A 19782-nucleotide genomic window follows, 5' to 3' on the forward strand; every position below is an offset into this window, starting at 1 on the left:
CCTTATCTTATCTCGTCTGCTCTTGTTGGTGTCACATTGCTGCTTATCTCCGCGCTTCATCATTTTAATTAGCTGATTGTCTTTTAAATTATAATAATATAGACCCGCAAAGTGTATGGATTGCCTTTGCTTGCACCTAAACGGACCTTGAGGAACAAAAATCTACATATTCTAAGAGGCTCATTGGGTTTAGGCATTCCTTTTGTATACGTAATAGCATTTACAGAATAAGTTTCAAGAGAATGGTATTTCAATAAAAGATTAACTTTTTGACCCTGTGTTTCTTAACCCTTCTGACCACCTGATGTCATAATTGAAGTATGCACTGAATACACAGCAGCGGTTAGCAACTGTTTGTAGAATAGAGAATGCTTCTAATACCATTAATAAACACAGTCATGAAAGCATTACTATTGTTGGCACAAAAAAACCATCACTGAAACCAGTCACACAGAACGCTCAACGGGAACCTGCAAATGTTTTTGTTTTCATTTTTTCAGTTACCGCCAGTCGTGATCAAAATAGGCAGAGTATATAATTATGTAGATGCATTACATTAAATGAATTCCAGCAGGGTTTTTTACTCAAGTCTTCAAAAAGCATCTAATGTAGCTCAGCGTAAATTCTTTACGCTTCCCCCGACCCTAACCTGTAAATTCTTTCAGGAAGACCTAACTTTTAATCAATGCCCTTCCAAATCAAATCAGTTGTTATCCAAAAAACTGAAACCATAACAATTACATTTGCATGAATGATAACTGCATTCTCAAATACTGTACATTTCAATGGATTCTCCTCAAGTACATTTGTTTCAAGAATGTTCTCGTAACCAGTGAGAAATGTACATTGTGCAGGCTGTTGTCATGAACTATTTATACATTGTACACAGTACAATTAATGCACTGTAATTCATGTGGATGGGTGGGTCTTAAAACACAACCCAGTACATTGACTGTTGTCAACCCCATGACGCTCACTTGTCGTCGGCTAAACTCATTCTGTAGCCTGAGTCACAGGACCAGCTGACGGTTGCCTAATTTTGTAAGATATCGTACAAATTGCACAGGTTTTTTATACCATGTCATGCAAATGCGTTGTCTCGTACCAGGGACAGGCGTACGTTGTAAGATGGTCGCTGTTGTGAAAAAATCTAAAATCTAGTGTTGTAGTTAATATCTAATCTATTGGCTTGATTCCTATGAGTTGATTCTGAAAGCAGTTACAGGTGCTCGGAGAGCAAAGTGACACGGAGCAGGATTCAGGTCATAATCCACAGGTAAATGAGACACAAGAATCTTTTTGAAGAGTCCCAACCACCCCACTAAACAGTGTTCCAACACACTATGGATTATGGCAGACCGAAGGGTACATGTGAAGATGCCGAAAAAGCCTTCATTTTGCTTTTTTAGTGTCTTTGTTACCTTCTGTTTGTCCATTCAAGGTGCTGTAACATTGTGCAGAAACACTACAGCAAAGAACACCTACACCAAAATAAAAGCACCTTTTCTTTCTCTTTGACTTCAAAAAACGTAACATGTATACAATAGTGCCCATTGTTCGCCAGGCTCCACCCTCAGTTATCTTTTCTAGCACGTTCACTCATATCATGAGAATTATGCCGAGTCATGCAGCGTTATTAGAGAATTGAATCCTCTGAAGGAAATCCAGCACCAGAATGGGAACATTCAGAAACACACGGGGGGCTGAAGAACAAACGACAAATCTAGCTAAGCCAAAAGAACACTGTACTGTATTACTGAGTCGTACCTTTTTGTGGTGCCAGTTTTTTTTTTGTTTCATTAAAGTACCACCGGAGGCTCGGTCGCTCTGTGGATTTACATTATGAATTCTATACTAACCCTGTCTGAGTCTCTTGACCCAGCTTGTACAATAACTTCCATATTTCTTTCCGGCTTTGCTTGTCATCTTTCTAAGCCTTTTTAAATGACAACTGTACATTCTACCAAATCCTCCTCTCTTTTGGAATTCTAAAAGATATTGTTTTTACCGCCAAGGTATTTAATACAGTTTCTGTTCTCTTGCCGCCACACATTTTCAAGTAATCCAAAAATGTCGGAAAGAGGTTCATAAGACCATGTAAAGTCAAGGAATACTTGAAGATTGAGCATCTACATCTTAAGTGAAGTCAAAAAGAGCACACGTTCAATTTAGATTACTACATGAATATAAAAATAAACTCCAGAAAAGTGTCAAGAAAAAACTTTTTAGTTTAAATTCTAAAGAGTTGTCATCGTAGTTGGACTCAATGGAAGTACATTGCTACATTGCTGATGGTGACCTTGCAAATCTAACGTGGGATGGACGCTCCAAATCTGCGAGCTACATCATCTGTTTTGGATGGGCACAATTGTTGCATGTAGCCAGGCACCACCCAGGATGGGTGTGATTGGTTTAAAATAAAAAACACAGACAAGCCAAAGAAGTTTTCCCCTTTATCACAGAAAAGATAAGCACTGTAGCCAGAACATACTCTAGTGCTTATACAGCACTGTAGAGAGAGGTCTGGCATTGCAAGACCGGGTTGGATGTAGTCAGAAGTGTGCTCTGTTGCACCTGTAACCCCACCCCTCAGTTATGTAACATTGTACTAATTATATAATGTAACAATAATGGGCGTAGCATCAGTGACATCAATCATTAGTCTGTGGACTGCTGTTTTTGCTGTTGCAATACTGGTATTTTGGAGCCAGAAGTGGCCATGTGGTCCAGATGGTGGAGATGGGGAGGATGGCGCACCAAATCCATCAATTTTTAACCGGCTAAGGGCAATAATCCAGCTCATTGCTGGCTGGTAAACGGGAACGTTTGAGCACTGGCGGGATTAATTCTTAAGGTAACAGCAGTGCTAGCTAGCTAGCTTTGGTTGACAAGGTGCTACCAAATTCTAAACAAGATTTTTTTTTGGCAACCAAAATGTTCCAATTGACTTTGAAGTAAAAACACAATAAGAGGGTCACAGTTTAGATGAAAACATGGAAATCACCACAAAATAAGTATATTTTAATGTACATTGCTGTTATCAAAATGCTATGGTCAGCATTGCTAAGCCTCTGTCATCATTGACAGGTTGCCCCTAAAGTATCCCATGGTTTATTGTCAATTTTAAAATAAATGACCATACTCTTGCATTTGCTTCACTTTTCAGACTCAAAATTTGCTGATTGGTACTGACAAACCCTTGAGTACACTTCTACATCACTGCAGCATAATAAATAGATAACAAGATAGACAACTTGAAATTAATTTTACTTGTATGGAAATACTTCAATAAAAGTACAAGTGCCCTTGTTCTTAAGTACAGTACTTCATTAACTAAGGAGATTGCTGACTAAAGGTGACACAAGTCCTGGTTCAGATACTATTTTCTTGTGTGAGTGTTGCATTTTTGCCGAGACTGGTTGGTGTTTCCTTGTTGGGCATAAGGACCCACCCATCTATCTACACATCTACGGAAAAATGTAAACAGAGTGCCACAGGGTGGAAATCATTAACAATTAGCTCATCCTGCTTTATTTGCCTCTTCAACCGGTTGTTCATGCCAATGGACTGCAGCCCAAAAGATTGTGAAAAGTTCAGGTTTTGTGTGAAACTGGCTACCATCTATTCACTTCTAATAGTATGTTGTTATCATAGATACATCTTATTTTGAAGAGCAGTTACATTTCAGTCATTTCTGTGTAAATTCACAAGAGAACCAACATGTAGTAATACTGACAGACACAGCCCAAGGGAAAATACAACATAGAACATCTACTTTATAAAAGGATTGTTGCTGATTAAACAATAAAGAAATACATGACTTACAACCAAATACTCCTTTATGATATATTGCCATTTCGTTATACTGCTCTTATCTCAGTCATTTTTGCACATTAATGCTGGGAATCACAGTATTTCTTAATATTGTCCAACTGAACAAAATTCCCCAGCAGTGACCTTTGAACTGATCTATCTGTTCAAACAGGAAATATTCCTAGCACAAGATGTCTTATCATTGTTTGACATGTCACTGGAATGTAAACTACAGTATATGTTTAATCAAAAACGATGAGCCACAAATGTTTTGATACTCTGGCCTCTTACCTTATCCACATTAAGTAATTACAGGCATGCCATCATTCAGTCATCAACAGTCAGTGTTGTACACGGCTGGAAGTTAGTGTAGAGTTTCATAAATTGGTGTTTTGGAATAAAACAATATACTGTAGATATTTTCTTTCAGCAGAATTTTGATCATGCACCAACTGGATACATTATAATGTTGACCTGATGGTGGTACTAACTTGAATGTCTGTACCACGTTCCATGGCAATACATCCAATAGTCGTTGAGACCTTTCACTAAAAAAATACAAATGTGGTACCTCATAGTGACACTAGAGTAAAAGTCATCATGAATAGCCATACAAAATTCCCCAAAATCCATCAAATAAGTGTAGAAAGATTTTAGTTTAGTTAATTTAGTCCATTAAACTGGAAATCTGGAAATCCAACATTAAACTGGAAATCCAACATTTCATATCTTCAAAGCAAGCTTTTTAATCTTTTTCGGCGACCAAACTGAGTGGGGTTAACAGGAAGGTAGTGTGTATCACCTGCTTGAAAACAATGTTCTTCTTACAAGAAATGGAAGCAAGAGGGCCCAAAATTGACCCTTGAGGTACACCACACATTTTCTTGATGAAAAACTTTTAGATTGAAGATTAACTTTTTAATCTTCAAGACAATCAAGAGTAGTAACAATAAGGGTCAGAATGGCTGAAGGCTCTGAACCTCATTGTTTGGAAAATGTTAAAGTGGATGCCAAGTGTTGTTTACGTGCTTAGGAACAGGATCATACTTTATATAGGTTCCATGTGTCTCACAAGGACATGATGAAACTGCAGGGTTTGAGCTCTGAGTTTGCAAAACTAGCAAACTTTCTGCATTTGCTAAGAAACGGTGCGATAAGCTCAGAGGGGGAAACAAAACAACTGGAGCAGTGAGGTGAGAACCGCTGGTGAGAAATAAATAGATGAGTCTTTGACCGTTCAGTTTAATACTTGCCCAAATTCCACACACCGAAAAAGTACATGATTATCACAAAAGCTCATTCTCAGGTAATTCTCTCTGTCTTTTCCCCTCTGTGCTAGTGAAACAGTTATTTTCTAACACAGTGGGAGGGGACCATGGAACTGAGGGAATCGGGGAAGGTCCAGGGGATGAATTTGATCCAAGTCCAGTTTGCCTGCAGCAGTATTTTGACAGGCTGAGGGACTTTAATTCATCACCATCACTGCACAATTGTAACAGTAATAAAAAACTATTATAGTGCACAGTTTACACAATATATTTATTGATTTTTTAACACAAGTTTGCCTTTAACCCTCATGTTGTCCTCAGGGCAAATTGTTTTCCTATATCAATGTTCTTTTTAACTACCCAAAATAACATGATTGATTCCATACAACGCTCTTTGGCAATTACAAATCTCTACTTTAATTAATTCTGGGGTGTCTTATTCAATTTTATAGCATTTGAAAAAAACATTGAAGTTGTTTTGAAATAGTATTGAGTAAAAGTTGACACATTCCAGTCTGTAATTATCCATCAACATCCATTCCTTTAATTTTAGTCTAATAATTTCTAATAATTTCTGCTTTTCTTACTCAAACAATTGGTATAATTTCCTGTAAATGAGGTTTATGAAACATAAATTCCCCAAAAAACTGTAAAACTAAAGTTAAGAAGTTAGTGTTATGTAGTGTTGTAAATGTCAAAAAAGTGGCAAACATTGAAAAAAAGGGTCAAAAGTGTTGAAAAAGGGACGTAAAAAAACGTAAGAAAAAGTTTAAAACATCGATGAAAAGCGTCAACACAAGTGTTAATTTTCAATTTTGATGGAAAGACATCACAAGCGTCAAAAAGGTTAACAACAATAACATTTTCTGTCCCCTTCCCCTGTTCTCTTACAGTCCTTCCCTTCTTTTTTCATCTTCTCCTCCTCTTTAAATCCATCTCTTTGTCTTCTCCTTTAGTCAGGATGAGAGGACTTTTCCATCTACTAATGGCCTTTACACACTAACCTGATGGCTGCCTCGGAACCCACCGAAGCGATGCCGACTGCCAATGGCAGCTGATTGGCGTTACGTGGGTCTTCAAAGACAGACTGTTATGGCAGCTTGTTCAGAATACAACCACATGTTTTACTAAAAAAGTTCACCGAAATGTGGTTTTTAAAACATTTTAAGTGAGAAATGGGTCGTGCAGTTGCTGAATCTTGTCAAATGGTCAGTTTAAAAGAATTTCGTCCGATTTTGAAAGACTCTAGTCACGCCCATCCCACTTGTTATTTCTGGTTTGGCACTCCATCAATCAGATTGATTATTTGGGTCCAACTGCCGTCAGTGCCCGCCTTCTGACCAAACATGTCAGGTTGGCCAAAATGAAGGCCCCCCGCCAATCTATCGTACGACGGCAAGGAACACACCAAACAGACTCGAGTCGAGACTGTCCCACGGCCGATTATCGGGTTAGTGTGTCTGGGCCTTAGGACAGATTTATTATTGTTGAGGACCATTGAGAGATTTATAGCTTTGGTGTTTTGACACACCCATGACCTGCTGCACTGTTACCCTCTTAACTGTATCTACTGAGTTGTCTCAAACAGCCCTGAGAGACCAGAATCAAGTGTGGGTGTGTTGGGGTGTGTGTCCTCGACTGGCTTGGCCGCCCTTTCACATCAGAGCGTAGTTTCTCTCACCATGTTGCCATCTTTACCACCACGGGTGTATCACACAGCACCTTCCAGTAAGTCATGCTAAATCACACAGCCGGCTCAGATCTCTGACACTCAGAGAGCCTGAGGAGCTGCCATGTACCTGTGAGGAGATGACCTGAATCCCACACCATACTGAATGTACTGGATACCAAAGCAGATATGTCATTCAAGTTCGTAAAAATAGCCCACACAGGACTTTCTGTAGAAGTGTGCAGACTGTGGAAAACACTGTAATATACAGCAAAATACACACTGTAACAAAACAATATAAATTCTATCAATATATTTGTACAGTATATGTCATCCACAACTTTAAGAATTGAACCAGCAATAAAACTAGTTAAGGTTAGTAAAACATCAGGGATTGGCTTAAAATAAGTCACGTAAAACTACTTTCAATGTCATTGCGTCACAGACTAATGTCCATAAAACTCAAATCATTTTAAAGTGACAGTTCTCTTTTGGTTTCACATGGGACACCAATCACCATCTACTGAATGAAGGTCCTGCTTGTTTGACTCAGCAATCCATCCATCCATCCATCCATCCATCCATCCATCCATCCATCCATCCATCCACCCACTTCATCCTCCTCCTTATGCAGAATTTGCCTATGTTACCTGACTTCCTCTTTGCTCCCGCAATAATTAATGTGCCACTAGAGGTGGGCACTTAACAATAAAGTAAATATGGGTTGTGATAAGCTTCTTACACAAACGACTTATAAGAACGTCTTTTTGGGAAGGACAATGTGGTTCTAGCATTATATACAGACAACATAGACAACTGGGTCTAAAATGTTAGTCACTGACGTCAATAAATTCCAAGAAGAATATTTTGTCAGCAGTACCTTGTCCCGCTGTGGTTGCTCTCTAGGGGGGACGGTAGCTCAGTCTGTAGGGAGTTGGTTTCGGAACCGGAGGGTCACTGGTTCAAGTTCCGATACGGACCAAATAATGGTGGTGGACTGGTAGCTGGAGAGGTGCCGGTTCACCTCCTGAGCACTGCCAAGGTGCACTTGAGCAAGAAACCTAACCGCCAACTGCACCGGGCGCCTTTCCATGGGCAGCCCCCCCATTTAGTGCATGTATGGGTACTGAGTATGTGTGTGTAATTCAGGCCTGCGTGTAATGTGTAATAACAACAGAGTGATAACATTGTAAATTCCCCTTGCAGGATTATTAAAGTATTCATACATTAAATTATTATTATTATTAGCAGAGCCTGCAAAAATTATAGAAATGCAGGCCTACACATTTAAATTCATCTTCAGCTAGCAAGAACAAGGAAGGACCAAATATCCTTTAAAATGTGACATTTTCTTTTGGACCTGACAAGGAATGCTGTGCGACATTCAGCTGCTGTGTGTGTCTGTGTGTGTGTGTCTGTACAGAAAGCTGATAGGATCCAGGAAGTCACATGATGATAACATCAAACACCCTGTGGTTATTGACATTGAAACCTGTGTTTGCAGTGTTAGTGTTTTTGTTTGTCACTGAATGTTGTAGTGTTTTTTTGTGTGTGTGTGTGTGTGTGTGTATCTGTTGAGTGTGTTACATCTACCACATGTGACCCTTTGACAAATGCAGGACGCTTCTCTCAGAGGAGCTCTTGTTTCTAACCAGCAGCCTGAGCATATATGAGCAGTGATGAACCAAACACATCCCAAAGACACACACACACTCTCTTTTTTGACTCCACTCAGCTCTTATGGAAATTGAATCTGTGTTACATAACAGCACTTTTACCCTTCCCAGTGGAGGCTGCACCAATGATGTCCTTTCAAGATTGAAGTATTCATTTAAATTGCAATTGCAATTAAATTGCCTTTTTGATTATATTTTTAATTTGGGTGCAGCAATTTTCATCCATCGTTTATCTATGTAAAATAAAATCTAAAAAAACAATTAAAAAAACACAAAGAAAAAATCTTACGATGCATCTCTTTGCCATATTTGTGTCATTTTATACCGAATACAAAGGGCAGTAGTTGTTTCTATTGTGTTAAAGGAACAGTTTGATGTTTAGAAAATTGGGTAAGGAAATGCAAGAGTTAGACCTGAAGATTAATACCACTCATGTCTATACGGCAGATGCAACGCTACAGCCAACAGCTGCTTGGCTTAGCTTAGCTTAGCATAAAGACTAGATACTAAAGGAAACAGCTAGCCTGGCTCTGTCTGAAGGTAACAAAATCTGACCAACATTAGATCTAAAGCTCATGCATTGAGACGTTACATCATTTGGGGTCTAAGACGTTTTTTCCTCAATATTTGGGTCACCGGGTTTCCTCGTGTAATAATGCTTGTGTAATGCCAAACCTGTTACGCACAATCAAGTTATAGTCCTCATTCTTTTCAGGACAATCTGGGCTATCAGAATATGTATGCTGAGGGATGTATACATTGTGATATGACTGTAGAAAAAAAACTAAATGGAAATGTAATCTCAGAGAAATGCATTGAAATCACATAGAGAAGAAGAATAAAGACGGCTTTTGGCTTTCGAAAATTTTTCTCCCAAGTCTTAGCAATCAGGGGAAACATAAACACACTTTCGGTCTCCAGAACAGTTCATACGCTTTTATGCAAAAAGATAGTTGTGCCATCTCCAACGCATATCCTGTCTGCTATGAGACACCAGTGTGCCAAATCAGACTGCAGGACCACACACACACACACACACACAAACACACACACACACACACACACACACACACACACACACACACACACACACACACACACACACACACACACACACACACACACACACACACACGGACAACCTTTGATTGGTCGACACACTCACCTGACAACATTCTGAGAGTCATGATGGCCGAGATAACAGTTGTGGATTCATCGGTTAGGGAATTATTGTGTAAAGTGTCTGCATGTCCAGGCTGGATTAAGAAGTTTCTGGAAGGCCTAGGATCACACAGCCGCTCTTTTGAAAGGCCCAGATTATAGCTATCACAGTGAATAATCTCATGACGCCAGCATGAAGCGATGCAAGGAAATGGAATATCACTGTATCATTAGTCATGGATTCCTAATTTTGGATTTATTTTACAAAGACACTATGGTTTTAGGCTGGAAGGCCTTTAATGGCAGGGAAGACCTCTTTGAAACTAGTTTCTCTACTTCTAAACCAATCCTATTGGGAGGTTCATAGACTGACGAGCCATTGACTGCCATTCATTTTGACGTCACTTTGACAGAGAACAGCTTTACATCTGAAGTGTTAAAGTGTTAAAGACTCTATTTGTCTATTGTTTTGTTCTAAAGAAACATGAAAATTTGTAAAAGGCTCAGTCACCTTGTGTGTAGGCTAACGATTGTGTCATAACCACGCGACTTGGGGTGCCAGTACCCCAGTCCGTAGAAAGTTGGGTTGAGAACCAGAGGGTCGCTGGTTCAAGTCCCAATACGGACCAAAATACAGAATGTGGTTTGGTAGCTGGAGAGATGCCACTGCCTCTTGAGAAAGGCACCCCCTCATCTGCTCCAGTAATTCATCCCACTCACTCTGACATCTCTCCATTTGTGCATGAATAAGTCCTGAGCATGTGTGTGTATTTCAGGCCTGTGTGTAGGAATTACTAACAAAACAGAGTGTAAATTGTAATTAACAGTATAAATTAACTTAAGTTACTGCCGGAGAAGCTCGCGGGGAATTGAGGGGACGTGGAGGCATACGTTAAAAATGACAAAAGAATGTCTCAGAACAGTTGCTCCTACGCTCATGGACAGCTCCTACTCACGCTCTCCATCTCTGCAAGATTGAATGATTTAGATTTCACTTGGCACAGTTACCAGAAGACTTCCAACTGTCAGACAGGTTGCCCACGACAGGTTGCCCACGTCACATCTACGTCTTCAAGCTCAGTTGGAGGCTGCACAGCAAGCCTCCAACTGAGCCAGAAAAATGCTTCTAAATGACTTCACTAGTTTCCGTGGAAGCCTATGGCTTCACTTTGACAATTTTTTTAACTGTCTATGTTCCATACACGTCTCCACACTGTAGTGATCTTGGGATATTTTCAAATTCTGTACAAAAAGGGAAGTTTAAAGACGTCACAATCTGGTTTCACAGACTGTCCGAAATTTGTTGCCCTGGAGCAGATTTTTTTTTTTTTATTATAGGCTTTCAGGCTTTTTTTCTCCACAATTGCCAAAATTGCTAACTGCCTTTCAGTGTTTGGTTTTCTCGTCGTCGACCGCACCACTCTCTCAATTACTTTTTCAGTGAACACTACCCACAGCTGGCTAGCTCGACTTTAAATCCCTACAGATTTCTGATGCTGAAGCCTTTTTCCCACACAGATAGTAAGTTATTAACGGTGAGCGTATTCTCTGGAATTCACTCCACCATATGTAACAATACAGCTAATCCTCAGAAAAGGAAGCTAGAGAGGGGAAAGGAAGGGAGAGAAGGGAAAGGGAGGAGTGGGTTGCAGAGGTAAAGAGGGAGGAGGAGGGAGGAAGGAAGGACTTAGGTGAAGGGAGAAAGAGGGTAGAAGAATTAACAGGGAAACCGGGGGAATCCATCTGAAACAGGAAAGAAGATGAGTGCAGGAGTGTGTAGTAAAGTGTGATTTCATTCAAACACATACACGACAAGCAGCAGGACTGGGACGACATGCTTTTGTCCAGATTCCATGATACATGGGTGCCAATATAAAGTATGTATTGCAATTTTCATTTACTGCAATTCTGGAAGTATTGCGATTTGATAGCAGTGAGCACTGCGAATTTCTTTTTCTTCTTTAACAAAAACTAAAAGTTGAATAATAGACTTCTAGAGACAATATATCATGAGACATTTCTAAAAGAGAATGCACATCACATGGACTTTCACTCTGTTTTGCTGGAAACGGATGTGATGTAGTTGCCGTCAGGATCTCTTTTACTAAATTTGTTTGTAAAAATCTATTCTTGGGAAAAGAAATAATCAGGATCATTTTTTTTCTCCCACCCATAAAAAGCAGCTTGGTTTCGTTGATTTTCATGGGAAGGTGATGAGTCATGCTTCAACGTGTTGTGGGTTTCATCATTCATTAACCCTTGTGTTGTCTTCCCATCGACCGGCAACATTTTGTTGTTCTTTTTCCCAATTTTTTTGACGTTTGTCAATTTTGTTCCAATTTTTAGTTTTTGTTGCTTTTTCCATTCTTTAAAAATGTTTTTTGTAATTTTTTCAGATTTTTTTTGGGACACTTTTCAGCGTTTAAAAAATACGTTTTTTATCAATGTTTTTGTTGATTTTCTTTCTGCGTTTATATAGTTTCTTTTCAACATTTTTCTACGTTCTTTTGTCATAGTTCTGATATAGAACGTTTTTGTAAACGGGTCAAATTTGAGCCGAGGACAACAGGAGGGTTAAACAATTGCATTACGTTTTGCATCTGAATTTTGTTTCAGCTACACTGATCGACTTATAACAAATGCTTCAGATAAGCGTCTGGTTTGTGTACAATGAGTCACACTTGGGTGGAACACATCTGCATCCTGTGTTATGGTTTGCTTTAGCATGTCTATGCAACAGATTAATGCACCTTTCAGATGAAACAGTCATGTAGAAAAGTCTCCAATCAGGCTCATGCAAACAGGATAAATCAAATGCTAACAACGCGTGGACTCCTGGGAAAGAAAAGCATATCATTGAACTTCACAGTACACTAACTACAGCCACGCATACTGGAGATCTAATTTGTATCGTCAGTTTGATCACAGACTATTTGTACAATACTATGTGTGGATGGAGTGGTTTGAACATCCTTGAAATAAATGCACATCTCTTCTGCCAACTACACCTTGGATAAACATAAACTCTATACAAATGTGTGTGTGTGTGTGTGTGTGTGTGTGTGTATATGTGCATCTTAGGTGCACATCCGCTGTGAGAGACATAATCTAAAAATTTAAATCAAGAAATCACAATACATGATTTTTAACTATTTATTTGTATTATACAGCTGCAAATAAGTATTTGAACACATAGCCACACAATGTTTGAGTTAGAAAAGCAGAAATTAGGATTTATTTACAATACAAATTAAAGGAATGTATCTTGATGGATAATCACAGACTGGAATATGTCAACTTTTAATCAATACTATTTCAAAAGGTCTTTAATTAGTTTTTCTCAAATGCTATAAAATTGAATAAGAAAATTAATGAAAGTAGAGATCTGTACTTGCCAAAGAGCGTTGTGTGGAATCAATCATGTTATTTTGGGTAGTTAAGAAGAACATTGATATAGGAAAACGGGTGAATTTGACCCGAGAACAACATGAGGGTTAAGTTCAGTACTGGAGCAAATGCACCAACGCCTCACACCCACAGAGAGGTGAAGCGAGGATACATCAGGTTATCATCCATAGGTCAGGGACAACAAACCCGTGTGGTGAAATGTGACCATGCTGATTCAGGGGGATGTTGCAAATTCAAACCTGCGGCCTCAGCCATATAAACATGTCTATGAAATCGCTGTTACACAACATACTTTCTCATCTATCTTACTGAAAACTTTGAGTTGCTGGTTTCTAGAAAATGGAGACCCAGATGAGCAGCATGTCTGCGCCTCCCCGAAAACACACGTCCGATTAAAGGTCACAAAGATTGCTTGCTATGACCATGGCAGTTTGCACACCACGTGTCTTTCATTTGTGAACAGAAATCGAAACTGTGTTATTTCACGTGCTCAATTGCATATCACATTTTACAATCACGTGTTCATCTTCAGATCTCAGTCTACAAATACAACAAAACCAGTATGCTATATTTAATGCTGAATTTACTGCTGTAAAACATGAAATCTAGGAAAGTACAAAAACTTGTGCTTAATATTGTTCTTAAATAAAGCACTGGACCCAATCATTTTTTATTATTTTTTTAAACTTTACATGTCTGGAAACAACCCAAAAAGCTAAACCCCCAAAAAGAAGGGAACTACAAAAGCAGAACAAGTAGGATTAGTCCCAACATTCAAAGTCGGCTACGGTTGTTTGCCCTCATTTTGGAACAATCTTTATCATAGCTTAGTCTTGAATGCGTGCTTATGATCTAGTACCTGGTTGCTACCATTTATTTATCATCCTAGACACTGAAAAATAAGAAAATGAGGCAAAGGGCAGCAGGGGCGGAGCCAAAAGCTGCAAACGTTGGGGGCTCATCCCGAACCTGGGGGGCGGGTGCACTCCAGGGCATACTCACCCAGGGGTACCCCTCCCCCTCTATTTACAGCATATACATGCACAATTTTTTCCAGCCATTTGATATTACAATACCTAAATATTTGTTAACCATTTAAGAGAAACAAGACAGTTACCAAGGGAAAGAAATAATCCCGTAGAGCCTACATCCTTTTACAATCTATTTTTGTTGTACAGCTGAGAAATCCTACTCCTTGTGCCTTTTCACTTTAATTTTGGGTAAAGCCTTTGCCATGTATGTATTTTTCTACCAACAGTCAGCGTTAGTTTCTTTTAACCATGGCCATGATTTATTGCTCACCTTAACCAAGTAGTTCAGGGCCAATACACAAACATAACCTATTTATATGAATGGTATTGAAAATTGTTAGGCTCTCTGGGCCCTCAGTTCCTTTTGACCAGGGCCCATTTCAGGAAAAACGTTTAACAAAGAGTCTGAGTTTACCGGTTCCAGAACAGATTATAGTTGGTTCAATCAGAGTTAAGCACCACCACCATGAAGGCAGCCTGAATGGAGTCGGAACTACTAATACGCACATACAGCAAGTTTGAACATGTATTTAGTTCAAAAAGCGGCTACTCCCAAAGAGAATTTGCGTGGGATAAGATTGCTGCTAGAGTGAATGCGTAAATTGCAATACAGTGTATTTATTTCATATATAATCATAAGTATCATATTAGTGGGGAAATGGCATTGAACCTATAATCTGTTCCATTTAGGTGCAATCCTGCGGTTACTAGGTACTGAGGCTGCAGCACCCTCATTAACAGAATTATGGTTCATAATCTTTTATTTTAAAGGGTTTACGTCATTCACCTGCAATGCTGGGGAACTCCTTTTTAATGGCTCTCACTGGTTTGTCTTACTGGGAACTATACAAAAACGGTTCAGAACCAGTCCCACTCTTCTGACGGCGCTGTGCATACAGTGGCTTTACTAATAGGCTCCGCATCACCACTGTTGAATGAAAAACGTTGTTTACCAACTAAATGTAACGTTACAGAAAGGATGTGCTGGGATGTACAGCATGTCCACAATGGGTGACGTTAGTGAAAGGAGGATAAGGTTATGGTGGCTACATAACTAATTGACTGGGAAGAAAAACCATACCGCTCAAATAGATAGTTATCTGGAAATGGAATGAAAATCTATAGTTGGGAACTCAATATCATCTCCCGACATATGTCTAAATCCCTTTGAAGTAATACAGCTTCTTCCTCAACGGGATCGTCAACACAAGTAGCATACAAGATGCTAACGAGAGACTTCTGTAATGTTAGCAAATGAATTTCATGAATCATGGATATCTAAAAGGTTTTTGAAAATTGCTGCTTAGCTGCAAGCTAGCAATCAAACACCACAATTGCTGGAATGATAATTTGAGCTAACGTTAGCAATTAAACAATCATAACTAGATTTCTGAAACTTTTTTGAAATGATTCATATCTTCTGTTATTGTTTGTGATGAGAAAAGTTTGATTATTTCATGGATTTCACAATTTTATTTTGTAAACCGTTTAAATCTGAGCATGCGCAACTAACATCTGCACTTGACCAGAGCCTGTCTGACTCGACTCCCATCGGGTATGACACGTAATGCCGTAAACCGTTTACATTTGAGCATGCGCGACTCAAATCTGCACTCTCCTCACATTGGGCAGTGACACTCTCTTTCTGAAACATGCTGGGGTTACCCCTCTCTCGCAGGTTTAATTAACCTCCCTTTCTGAAACAGATAACCCAGAGTTCCCCTCATCCCAGGGTTAACTAACTCAGAGTTTTCACTAAACCTGCTTTCTGAACCGGGCCCCGGTTTTGTTTGGAGTCTAGGTTTTGTATCAGGAAAGAAACAGGTTACTTATGTCCCCCACCATCTTTTTAATCATCAGGGAGTATTACAAGATGGTGTTACATGTCAGCAGTAGATGCTACGTAGACAGGAGGAACATTCATTTTATTTTTAGCGGCCTAATATCTGATCTGTCAGAAATAGGGCTTTGGTTGTTCCATGCTGATATGCCAGTCTGGGAAATAGACATGTTATGTAAGCCTTGGTGTGACAAAATGTTCTTTTTTTTGCCAGTGTTTAAATACAGAAAGCCACACACACATTCAAAATGGGACTTACTGTATATAACAGTACGCCAATACCATCAGTGCATTTATACTACTTGCTTGAAATCAATCTTGGATTTTTTTTTTTTTGAAGGTGAAGAATGTACAACAACTAAAACCTTTTTTCATTTCACATTTTTATTGTTCATCATAATGAAACAGCATCACGGATACAAAAAAAACATCCCCTTTGTTTGGGTAAAATTACAAATCTGAATGTTCGGCCTGATGCACAGGAAGCAGAGACGCTATGAACAGCAGACACATTGAGCCAGTGCTTCTCCACGGCTAGAGGTCGATAGAAAAAATAAAGCAGGTGGATCTGTACAACTCCTTTCTTTCTAAACACTGTCAAAATTTGCTGGGGAACTTGTCTGATTTAACAAAGTCAAAATTTCTTATCAAGGCCAGCAAATAAACGACAGCATTGTACAGCTTGGCTCAATCATGCAAAAGAGGTGGAGATAATTGAAGTTGTCTAAAAGTGAGATAGAAATATTCAACCAGACCGAATACCTGAGATACTACGGAAATAGAGGTGTTGTGTTGGGAGTATTCATCTAAAAACCAATTTAAAAAGACAAAACCTAACCTGAGGATGAGACGAAGCTGTTTACTACCGATGACATGTATAAGCCACTGAGAGCTAGGAGGCTAAGGAAGTTACAGCTAAACATTCATGAAGAAATGAAGAGAGGAAGAGCCAGACTTTTTCAAAAATGAGAACAATCCATTATTGAACATTCATTGCAGGTACCGAAGAGGCTGCGTGGACCCTTCCGTCATAAAGCTTGCAGACTTTATCAGGCTGTGGAAAGCTTCAGTTCAAGTAACGTCATGAAAATAAAACCTCAAGTGGATTTGAAAAGTTTTTTTTTTATGATGGCAGTTACAGCTATAGTAAGGCATCAACTAATGTGTATGATTGTCCAGATCTTCAGAACGGCCAAACACAATAAGTTCTTGTTAGCATAGATGCACGGCTCCACATTTGCCTAGGTTTATGGCTATATGTTAGCATACTTGCTATGCCGTGCAATAAATATCAGAAAAGTCATGAGCTCTTTTAAAAATGATTGAGGTGAACCCTCCTGTATTGTGGTCACGAAATATGCCGTTATAATTTTCGAGATAAAACAGCAATTCCACGCAAATTGTGGCTGAATTTGAACCCAGTGTTGGCCAGAAGAAATGCATTGCCTCGGTTCTGAGATTTCTGGGATTAAACCGTGTTTTAATGCAAGCCAATGCTTAATTAAACTTGATGTGACGAGTTAACATTTAAACATGAACATGGATATATAGAAACCAAATTTTCTACAAATATACAAGCTTAAAATAAAGAAAAAAAATCTACTGTCATACAGCAAGAGAAAAAGAAATTCTAATATATGTTATGTATACTTTCATATACTAAAACACAGAATGGATTGCAGAAGACTTTGAAAGGCAGAATCCCCCAACAACCTACTCGCAGACAGTGAGTGTAAGTGGACCATAAAATAAAGATTATTTACAGAGCATATACAATTTGTCCAAAAAGACCATATTTGTGATCCAAAAACATGCACATAATACACGATTTCATTTAAAATATCAATTTGTTTTATGTACGTAGATCCGCAAAGGATCTGTAAATGTTGTCCACTTTGGCTGGATGACACGTAGCGGCATCAGAGAAAAGGTGAAACGAGGTTTAAGTGTTGTCGTCAATGACTTTACCAAAGGCACCAGTATAAGAAGCCAATTTTATATTTATATATATATATATATATATATATATATATATATATATATATATATATATATATATATATATATATATATATATATATATAAAAAACAATCAATCCAAAGGCACAGTTTAAAATATTAATGCTGTTATTTTTGAAAAGTTAATGTACCACTACTTAATCTAGCTCTCTTTTAGCAACAAGCATCACAATGTGTGTGATATCATCCACATTCGTCCAAAATCACCACTCCTTAGAGACATACTTTTTACATTTTTGAGAGAAAAAAGAAGTGTATTCCATTTGTTGTAGAGACTAACACAAGTTTTATGTCTGTATGCTAAAGATTAAGCTAGCACCTTAAGACAGTTAGCTAAGCCTAGCATAAACAAATGAAAGTGTAAAAAATCAGCTAGCTCGGTCTAAAGGGAAAATCTATCACCAGCGCCTCCAAAGCCTAACCATTCAAACATTGTATCTCATGATTGAGTTTGTATGACAACCTAAATGTAAAAACGGGGAGTTAGCTAGCTGTTTTTCTATGTTTCCAGTCTTTATGCCAAGCTAACTGCTGGCTGTAACTTTAGCTTCACATTTAGCGTACAGACACAAGAGTGGTATCAACTCTTCAAACTCACGGCAAGAGAACAAGTTAGCGCATTTTACCAAAAACCATTCTTTTAGGATGAATAGCCCGTAATCACGTTAAAAATAAAAGATAAGGCCTTTATGAAATTCCATTTTGGGGAGAGTGAGGATTTTAATTTGACAGTGAGGACGAAAGTATGGCACATATTGGAAATATTTTACTGCGATCATTTTTACAGATTTTAAATCAACCACTTTATGTTTGGCTCTTTTGGTTGAATTAAATCCAATGTTCAAATTGCATATTTATGAACTGCGTACTTTAAATACTTATAAAAGTTCTTCACACATATTATTTTGCCAATTTTTTAAAACAACCTATGGTTATACCTAGCTGTGCCGCCCTATGTGAAGTGGCTGATAAATTATTCCAGCAGGTATACATACTGCGTGTTGGAAATGATCACTTAGCTTCATACAACCTGAATAGAAAAGACTGTACATTTTGTACAACGATCTTTTTTTCAGTAGACACACTTAACTATGCACATTGATACCTTGCATGTTCAGATCACTCTGTGACAGGGATACTGAAAGCTTCTCCTTGTTTCGTGTACACAGCCAAGATTAAAACAGCCGGCGAGGACGATCCGTGAGACTCAGAGCTCTTGCATGAACCTGATCGACTTAAACGCTATGTTGACTTTGGCAAAGCTTCTGATTGTGAATGTAACATAGCAGCAAAATTAAAAAAAAAGTTTGAATGATTGAATTCAGTTATTGATTAACCGTGTTATGGTTCATTTCAGAGATTTTTTTAATGGATAGCTGCTTGCTATGTCTTTAAGTGTATGCGTGTGTGCGTGTGTATGAGCGTGTGCGTGTGCTTGTGTGTGTATGTAAGCGCTACACAAAGTGAAACATAACGCTAGAAGTGCTCCTTGTTTCATAGAGGACGACACACTCCACCTCCACATGTCTCCTTTGAGTGCACAGAGGACTGAGGGACTTGCATTGTCTTTCCAGCCCTTTAAATCACAGTTCACAGATGTGCTTCAGGTGAGGGCCGCACAGTATGTGTTTGTTCCGTCTCTTCATAGCTGGAAACAATAAGGAAGATGGCAATGATTTCAGGCTGTCTTTGTGGCAGACCGGATCTCTCGTTTTGATTCTGTCGTTTGTTTTGTGAACTTTTACACCAACAACAAAATAGAAACCAAGCCAAAAAAAAGTCTCCCTCCAGTGATTTTCTATGCAGCATACGGTATTACTTCCATATTTTGAGGGTTTTAGAATTGATGTTTGTAATTTGATGAAAAAGGGGGCGGGGGGGGGGGGGGGGGGGGGGG

General features: G+C 38.8%; 1 protein-coding gene across 1 annotated transcript in view; it reads right to left on the reverse strand.

Annotated features, from left to right (window-relative positions):
* Positions 1-973: 973 nt before the first annotated feature.
* Positions 974-19782, reverse strand: part of slc38a4 (solute carrier family 38 member 4) — a 51554-nt gene continuing 32745 nt past the window's right edge. The window contains exons 15-17 of the mRNA XM_034864129.1: positions 7749-7768; positions 2461-2474; positions 974-1033 (exon numbers count right to left, since the gene is read on the reverse strand). Of these exons, the coding sequence (XP_034720020.1) occupies positions 974-1033; positions 2461-2474; positions 7749-7768 (94 nt within the window). The remainder of the gene's footprint in view (positions 1034-2460; positions 2475-7748; positions 7769-19782) is intronic.

This window comes from Etheostoma cragini, chromosome 23 (genome assembly GCF_013103735.1).
Source record: "Etheostoma cragini isolate CJK2018 chromosome 23, CSU_Ecrag_1.0, whole genome shotgun sequence".
In the NCBI taxonomy this organism is placed as follows: Eukaryota; Metazoa; Chordata; class Actinopteri; order Perciformes; family Percidae; genus Etheostoma; species Etheostoma cragini.